Below are 9,813 nucleotides of genomic sequence, written 5' to 3'. Positions count from 1 at the left end.
TATTTTATACGGATGTCAGATGAGTAGAACAGTGTTCATGACAACTTCTATATTTACTTTTAATTCAATTCACAATGTGGCCGAGAATGTATGAATGTCATTCATTTTTATGTTGTTTTACACACACACACACACACACACACACACAGTTTGTTGTATGGAAAGAATTATACAAACATATACATAAATACATACATACAGTGAATGTAGTAGGCGCCAATAGGGTCAGTACTGACATGTGACACATGAGGGGGCGTTTGTGTGACACTGATTTAACCCGGCCCAAGTGGTATTCCAGAAGGATGAAGACAGAAGCGAGCATGCTGCAGGCTGACGCTGGAAAGCAATGCCACCACACAAAAACACTATTGGAGAGAGACTGGGCCTTTCTCATTTCCCAAATTTCTACCTCCTCGACTTCTCGGTCTTTTGACCTGGAAATCATTCTCAGCGCGCCATGTTGAAGGACGTCCCAATTCCTAAAGTGCACATCGAGGCTCCTAGTCCTTGGAGGAGCTATAATCGAGGATACACCGATGCATCCTTTGCAGAAGTATTTTTACCCGTGGTAAACAAAAAGGTGTCACAGAGAGAGACTGAGGAACACAGGGAGAGAGAGAGAGAGAGAGAAAAAAAAAAGGGGGAGAGAGAGGTAATATATCCGCGGTCCTGTGGTCAGGGTCCACAATTAGCATCATCTACCTGCCAAATGCTGGTAAAATATACAAGTGGCTGGTAGATTTGCTTCACTCACCAGCCAAAACACAATGGTAATCTATTGAGTACATCAATAATAGAGTGTGTTTGTATAGGCTATATAATACTGCATATATTTGTATAGTTCTTTTCATACAGACAATTGTGTGTGTGTGTGTGTGTGTGTGTGTGTGTGTGTGTGTATATATATATATATTTATGTGTTAAATACAAAAAATAAAAAGGTACAACATCTGTACATTCTTATTCATATATCTACAGTATTTTCTCTATCTCTCTTTCGCCTATTTGTTTACATGCCACAGGTGAAAAGACTTCCAAATGATACATCAGTGTATCCTCAATTATAGTTCCTTCAGGGAGCCTCCTCGCTCAGTGATATGCATTTTAGTAATTGGGATGTCCTTCAAAATGGTGTGCTGAGAATAATTTCCATGACAAGCTGGAGGATCGGGACGCGAGGAGTCAAGGAGGTACAAATTCAGGGAACTGCCATTACCCCTGTTATAAGTCATTGTCATTTTGTCAAAAAAGATGTATATGGGACCTTAAGAAGTTAATTACTATGTGACCCTTTAAGCCAATCAACTGCCAACTCCTGTATACAAAAGACATGACTTCCATTTCCCTTCATGCTCTGATGAAGGCCACTAAGCCGAAACGTTAGCATGTATGTTTGACATGGCAATAATAAAAAATATTTTTAAGTATTATTATTACATATATCAAATGCTAATTTGATAATTTGTTACTGTATATGCAGTGCCATAGTGAAGAAACCAAATCACAAAACTTTCACTAACACATATAGCAATGGTGCATTTTAAAGCTGATACAGAAAGGGATATGTGCTTTTATCAGCTGTAAACTGATATATTAGTGTGTCTTTGAGCAGTAAAACACACAACACTGTCAATAAATAAGTTTACCAGTTATTGCTAAGTTTATATTATTCACATTTTTTAACCTCAACAACCTCATTACAATGTGAGGAGTGATTTAAGGATTTTCTTCATGTTATGTGTACAGTACAAGGTAAAACCCCCAGTTAATAATATAACAAGATAATCAGACTGCCTTTTTAAAGAACAGTTTGTAATATAAGTAGAAAGAAACCAAGCTGGAAATAGCACCTAAATCCCTAAACAGGTGAAAGATGCCTAAAAAGGGCCTCCCACTGTGCTTTCATGTCTTGTTTCTGGAAAACATGCGCTCCCCTCGCAGGGTAAGGTGCTGCAGTTGGTACTGTAACACCTCAGTGTCTGATGACTCTTTGATGCTTATTTTGTCCAGATTAAGGTAGTCCAGAGACTTGGACTGGGCCCTCTTCCCTTTAAGCAGACAGAGGGGTAGTGGAGCATGAAGACCCTTCCCAGGCTCCCCGTGGGCCAGGGACCTGAGAAAGGTGTCGCTCGAGCTGGGCATATGCCTCCGTCTCCGCCCATTGGCAGCAGGGATGTCGTAGGGTTGGTAGTAGCGACTTTTGCCTTTGCAGATTCGTGAAGAACGGTGGATGCCCAAGTCCACAGACTTTGGGACAGTGCTCTGGATGGAGCTTGACACGGCTTCTGATACAGAACCCTTCTCGGGAGTGCCTTCTGACCACTGATGGGCCAGTTTGAGCAGCTCCTCACCAGTGGTGAAGCCCACCAGATAGTTTGAGTCCATGTGGAGGATCTGGTATCCTGCAACAGTACCTCTGATAGGTGAACATGGGGTACTGGCACAGCGAGGTCTTTCTGCTTCTGGTTTCAATGCGGCTTTGATCTCAGCTGCGGGAAGAATGGAAACATGTGCCCTTGACACTCCATTGATATCCATTTCCATCCTTACAGACATATCCTGACTGATGAAAGGTGGAGAAAAAAACATAAATTGAGTCACTCTTTTGTCTGGGAGCAATACAGCAGATACACAAAACACAAACACTCAGAGGCCACATTCACTTAACATCTTAAGGCATGGGATCCAGTCGCTCCTAAATGAACAGGTCAGTCCTAACTAGGGCTGGGTATCGTTAAAAAAAATGACAAGGCATTTTTCGAAACTCAATACTTTAGTAGAGGCAAATCGGTCGGTGCCTAAGAGTATTGAATTCAGTAACCAGTCCTAGTCCTAACTAACACACATCATTCATAATGCAGTCATGTTTATAAATATGTGTGGCGGTGTCTTTTCTTTTATCTCCGGAGCAGAGTCCAATTTGCAAAGCTCTACATTGAATATGGGATATAGGCTCAAAGCGGCTGATGGGCAGTGAAGGCAAAAGGTTGGGGCGCAGGATACTGGTGAGTGTGAGTGTGTGTGTGTATATGTATGTGTATGTGTGTGTGCGTCTTTGAAATGTCTCATGAACCGTCAATTTAATCTACTTTACACTTGGTTTACTGGGTACCCATTTAACTTGGGGTTTGGACAGCATTGGATATTGATAACTGTTAATTAAACTAAATAACAGCACAATAAAGGTTGAGGAAAAAATGTTGAGAAAAAAAAGCGCTGCCATAACACTGGCTCTTCTGTGTCTACCCTTCACAATAAAAGTCCAGCTTAAATTCACTCAAATCATTTCGCTAAGAGGAAACTCAATAAAAAGAAATGTCTACCCTCACAATAAAAGCCCATCTTAAATTCACTCAAATCATTTCGCTAAGAGGAAACTCAATAAAAAGGCATTTTTGCCGACACTAGACATCAAACAAAAGCCAGACACTATATCGTATTAAGTTGCTGTGAGCTATAAATTCACCAAACACAGCAGAACATAATGTCATCTTGGAGCAGACAGGCAAAGAGTGCTTGCTTCCTCATTCAGACTCACCCTGGTTCCAGTTGTGTGCTGCTAACTTCACTGAAGTGTTAAATTCATTATCGATAATTACGAGACAGCACGCCGTCATTAAACACTTACTGTCCACATGCAATATCGTTGACGACACTAACATGTAGTTAAACAAAACCTTTTTATTTGCATTGACTTCCACCTTTTCTCTCCCCCCTCTCTCTCAAGTAACACACACTCACACTGTGTCATTGTGAGTGTGAGTTTGTTTCTGTAGGCTACTCGGTCCGGTCCCGGTGGTTGATTAACGCAGTTTGTTGATTGGCTCTCAGAATGGGTCGGATTGGGTGGCACATGGCGCAGCGCCATGAGTCCATGAGGCAAATGTCTGTGATTACTCCACATTTTAATTGTGATATTTTGTTAGTAAAATCTGAATCTGCAATGTTCTCTGTCAGGTAAATGTAATACAATGTTTTCCTCTGAATTAGAAGTACACAGTAAGTCAGTAGTAGGCTATACAATGTGGTTGCATATTAAGTGCGTTGTTTACAGCATTTTCTATCTAACTAGGATGTTTTGGCACTGATTGGTGAGATTGTTGTTGACGAAGGACATACAGTGATACACTGCTAGTATACTGTTTTGTGTGAACAGTTAACATTTAATATTTTATGTGGCAATTTCTTTTGCGGAGTGCAAATGTTCCACTAAAACAAGATCCTTCCCGAGACTATTTTGCAGAGGAAATGTTGCTGCGTCTGGAACTTAGGACGTGCAAACAAGCCAGAGCGTTTTTTTGCCCTTATCCCAGAATGTATCTGTGGTGTAGCCAGACCTTACTCTGCAGAAATGTGTAGATTGGTCTGGCAATGCAAGCCTAATACCACAGAAACAGCTGCTGCCACAGTCAAGGACAAGGGCAGACTGCAGTGTATCATTTGCTCTGCAGAGAAGGTGATTGGCTGCAATTTGCTGCCCTCTAGGACCTGTACGCCTCCAGGACCTGAGGTGGGCAGGAAAGATTGTGGCTGATCCCTCTCACCATGGACACCAACTGTTAGAACAACTCCCCCCTGGCAGGAGGCTGCTGTTGTAGTATTTTTTTTCTATTCTATATTTATGTTCTTGATTTTTGGCATTACTTTGCTTTATTTTTTTATTAACGTTACTGTATTGCACCAAGGCATGAAAAACTACTTGGTTATAAACTCCATTCAGATTTTATATAAACCCCAAATCCAATGAAGTTAGGGTGTTGTGTAAAACATAAAATAAATACATAATACAATGATTTGCAAATCCTTTCCAACCTATATTCAACTGAATACACTACAAAGACAAGATATTTAATGTTCAAGCTGATAAACTTTGTTTTTTGCAAATATTCACTCATTTTGAATTTGATGACTGCAACATGTTCCAAAAAAGCTGGGACAGGGGCAACAAAAGAATGGGAAAGTTGAGGAATGCTCAAAAAACACCTGTTTGTAACATTCCACAGGTGAACAGGGTTAATTGGAAACAGGTCAGTGTCACGATTGGGTATAAAAGGAGCATCCCCAAAAGGCTCAGTCGTTCACAAGCAAGGATGGGGCGACGTTCACCACTTTGTGAACAACTGCATGAGCAAATAGTCCAATAGTTTAAGAACGTTTCTCAATGTACAATTGCAAGGAATTTAGGGATTTCATCATCTACAGTCCTTAATATCATCAAAAGATTCAGAGAATCTGGAGAAATCTCTGCACGTAAGCGGCAAGGTTGAAAACCAACACTGAATGCCCATGACCTTCGATCCCTCAGGCGGCACTGCATTAAAAATCGGCATCATTATGTAAAGGATATTACCACGTGGGCTCAGGAACACTTCGGAAAACTATTGTCAGTTAACACAGTTTGTCGCTACATCTACAAGTGCAAGGTAAAACACTACCATGCAAAGCGAAACCCATATATCAACAACACCCAGAAATGCTGACGGCTTCTCTGGGCCCAAGTTCATCTGAGATGAACTGACACAAAGTGGAAAAGTGTGCTGTGGTCTGACGAGTCCACATTTCAAATTGTTGAATCATTGACATCATGTCCTCCAGGCCAAAGAGGAAAAGGACTAAGTTCAAAAGCCAGCATCTGTGATGGTATGGGGGTGTGTTAGTGCCCATGGCATGGGTAACTTGCACATCTGTGAAGGCATCATTAATGCTGGAAGGTAAATACAGGGTTTGGAGAGACATACAGTATGCTGCCATCCAAACAACATGTAGCTCCCCAGTAACGCGCAGACACACGATGTTTAGTGAAAAACAGGATGATCTTTATTCCATCGTCGACCATTAATCCTGTGAAAACTGCCAATGAAACAACACTTATAACAGCTGCTTGCAGTAACCACATTGTATTAACACTAGCCTACTATACTAACCCAGCAAGCTATCAGGCTAAATTAGCTTAAACTTGTAAACATTCTCAACGTACCTCGTTGGCAGCTTATTACCAAAGGAGCTAAACCCGGATCTTGTATCTTCAACACGTCTCATCACAACATATCTTTAACACATTTCTTACAAATCCAATATAGTAGCTTAACTTAAAATGTGTTATTATTACATTTCCTTGCGGGATGCGCTTATTGCGCTGCATCGCAGATCTTTCTATCTCAGTGTGCCACCCCGAAAAGCGTCCACGCAAATTAGTTCCACCCCAAACTATTCAAATCATTATGTAGGAGACATCATTTATGCACAAACTGTCAATAACTGTACTGAAATTACACACCATATAGATTAAACTTAATGTGTGGACCACAAAACATATTATTTTTATAAATGAACTGATGGCAGTTACACAACATACGTTACACAACATCTTTTTCAGGGACATCCCTGCTTATTTCAGCGAGACAATGCCAAGTCACATTCTACACGTGTTACAACAGCATGGCTTCGTAGTAAAAGAGTGCAGGTACTGGACTGGCCTGCCTGCAGTCCGGACCTGTCTCCCATTGAAAATGTGTGGCGCATTATGAAGCGCAAAACAATGGAGACCCCGGTTTGTTGAGCAACTGAAGTCGTACAAGCAAAAATGGGAAAGAATTCCACCTACAAAGCTTCAACAATTAGTGTCCTCAGTTCCCAAACGCTTATTGAGTATTATTAAAAGGAAAGATTATGTAACACAGTGATAAACATGCCCCTGTCCCAGCTTTTTTGGAATGTGATGCAGGCATCAAATTCAAAATTGAGTGAATATTTTCTAAAAAACAATAAAGTTTATCAGTTTGAACATTACATATCATGTCTTTGTAGTGTATTCAATTGAATGTAGGTTGAAAAGGATTTGCCAGTCATTGTATTCTGTTTTTATTTATGTTTTACACAACGTCCCAACTTCATTGGGGGGAGGGTGTATTCCTCCAGACACAGCACCCCTTCTCTTCTCTGCTTCTCTTCATAGTAGTCAGATGCATTAAAATGTCTAAAAACGACCATACCTATGTTCTATATTTTTATGAGTTGTGTTCTTACACTATCCCAAATGTTTCCACCAAATGTCAAACTCAGAGAAATCTGTTATTTTATTTTCAGACACGTCACATTTCATTTAGTCGCCTGTCAGTGGCGTCATATAACCTTTCACCATCTAGTTACCCAAGGGGGTAAGCCTCTCCTCGGACCGCGAACCTCCTATGGCGCCATTTTAATGCTACCAAGCCATCACCTCCCGTTAGTATTCCATTGACTGCCATTCATTTGGGCGCCACTTTGACAGCGAATAACTTTACATCTGAAGCATTTAAAGACTTTATTTGTCCATTGTTTATTTCTAAAGAAACACGACAATGTATAAAAGGCTCCATTACCTTGTACCTCACGTTATGGCTCCGTAGCAGACGTTTTTGTAAAAATAGGCTAACGATTGTGTCATAACCACGCGACTTACTGTTGCACAGTAGAGAAATTACCGTACAGTACAGGAGAAGCGCGCAGCTAGTTTCGTCTCACATTAGCTGTTTAAGTGTAATTACTAATGTTAACTAGCATTTTAGTTAGCAAAAATTAGCCTGTGCCTATGTTATCTCCTTACATATACCTACACTTTCCGTCTCTGGATTGGGAATGATTGAGATTTCTCTTGGCACAGCTACCAGAAGACTTACAACTTTCAGACAGGTTGCTCACGTCACATTTACGTCTTCGAGCTCAGTTGGAGGCTGCGCAGTAACGCTAGCCATCACCGGAAAAGTGCTTCTAATGGCCTTCACTGGTCTCCGTCCAGAGCAATGGGATCTGTTGGTCCATTTTATATATGTCAATGCTAGTTACTCGTAACTTCCGTCAAAACATGGCAACCAGATGATATGTTCAGGAGTAATTGTAAATCATACAATGTCACAGAAAAAATACTCGTAACCGTAATACTGCTTTTTTTGCCACGCAGCATCATTTTGTGCTTGATTACATGCCACTTTGCAACACAGTAATACAGCAGAGATCTTATTTATTGATACATATCAATATCAATCCAGCTTAACGTTACTACAATGTATGTGCTGGTTGACAAGTAGCTGACGTTAATGCTCATGCTTGGTGGATAACATTATAGGGTTACAACATCGTTCAACATGCTCATAAAGTTATTTTTAGTATGATTGTTTTGACCGTGGTTAACAGCACTGGGCTAACCCACGAATGAGTTCACTAGTAATGTCAATGTTAGCTGTATAGATAGATGATTAATCTAATGCTAATTTAGCCAGCTAGCTAGCACACCCCGGTCTGTCTGCCTCACTCCCCCGGCACAGAGAGACAGCTGACAACTGCCCCGGGACATATAACTAGCTAGTTACCGTTAGCAGTCAGCTAGAAGCCAGCCACTTAGCTACAGCAATCCCCCCCGGCCAGCACTTAGCTAACTCCAGTGCCTGGTGCTTACGACGCTAACGGCAGTTTAATGAAGCATCGGGAAACAGACCATATCAGACCCAGCACCCGAGTCACAACAGCGGCCATCCAAACGTTTGCTAGCTAGCTAGCTACGTCTCCGTTAGCGCTACCAGTGTCCGTGCCGAAAATCTCCTCCCTGCCGAATTTCTCCCCCCTTCGCGTTTAGCTGTCTTTACGGTAAGCTAAATCAACCCGACAAAAGGTGGGTCAAGCACCAAAACGAAACGTTAAGATTACAGAAAAGTGAAGGGGAGATCATTTCGGGCAGAGATGTTCTGCTGCTGCACAACAGGCATCGAACGTCCTCGCCGTCGCGGCGATCCCCCCGGCAATCCCCACCCACACCTGGCTCTCAGCCTCGTTGAGTAGCTAGCTAGCGTTACAACAAACTCCGTTCGCCCTGGTGTTGAAACCATCCAAAAGGTGACATAGATATCAGAGCATATGAGCGGAGTGGAGCGGTGAGAATCTCAGCTCATCGCTCACGGAACTGTTCACCCCTCCGCTCCCCCACTCAAAGCTACATCAGGCCGCTCCGCTCATTATAGTTTGCTTCGCGCTCCACTCAAATCGCCCCCCGCTCGCTCCAAAAAAGGAAAAAAATCTACTCCATTATTGAGCCGAGTTTTGAATGAAAACAGTCTGTTGATGACAGTGCAAGACAGATGGATTCTGGGTCAGGCTTGACTGAGCATGCTTCAGACTCGTGGTGTGAGCGGAGCGAAATTGGAGCGGGAAATAGAGCGACGCTCCGTCCTTTTAAAAATGCCGCTCTGCGCTCTGTCTAAGACCCGCCCGCTCGTGCTCCCCATGCTCTGATAGATATGTGAAATATTTGGTGTTTTAGCTGCTGGCTAATGTTAGCTTGCTGGCTCACTAGCTAACTGGTCAGCTAACAATACAAATTGAATTATGTTGGGGAAACTGCAGCTATTTTATTAGAATAACATGAATAAACATTACTAAACGTAACGTGAATAAACTTGAATGGGTAAACTCGTCCGTGAATAGATGCATTCTAACCAGCGAAGGTGTTTAACACAAAAAACTACAACTCCCATAATTCCACGCAACTTCCCAACGTCATTAAAAGTCCGTGTTTACCATCCATTGTTTTGGTTGAGAGACCCCTAGCGGCAGAAAGTTCCATATTTTACGTTTAAAAGAGTCAATAAGATTAAGAAAATCCTTAGCCATGGACATGTATATTAAAATCACCAACGATTAAAAATCGATCATATTTCAACGCAATCCCAGCCAAAAAGTCTGCAAAGTCCTGGATAAAATCCTTATTAAACTTTGGAGGTCGATACAACACAGTCGTTGGAAAATTTGTCTCAAACAGCTGCAGCTCAAAGCTGGAGCAGC

General features: G+C 41.8%; 1 protein-coding gene across 1 annotated transcript in view; it reads right to left on the bottom strand.

Moving 5' to 3' along the window:
• Positions 1-1,627: 1,627 nt before the first annotated feature.
• The window catches only part of macir (macrophage immunometabolism regulator), a 32,245-nt gene continuing 24,059 nt past the window's right edge, over positions 1,628-9,813 (bottom strand). Inside the window, exon 2 of the mRNA XM_031276642.2 lies at positions 1,628-2,563. Within this exon, the coding sequence (XP_031132502.1) occupies positions 1,903-2,556 (654 nt within the window). The 5' untranslated portion in view covers positions 2,557-2,563 and the 3' untranslated portion in view covers positions 1,628-1,902. The remainder of the gene's footprint in view (positions 2,564-9,813) is intronic.

Source organism: Sander lucioperca, chromosome 14 (assembly GCF_008315115.2).
Source record: "Sander lucioperca isolate FBNREF2018 chromosome 14, SLUC_FBN_1.2, whole genome shotgun sequence".
Lineage (NCBI taxonomy): Eukaryota > Metazoa > Chordata > Actinopteri > Perciformes > Percidae > Sander > Sander lucioperca.
Note: the sequence above shows the minus strand (reverse complement) of the source record. Positions and strands in the feature narration are given on the sequence as shown.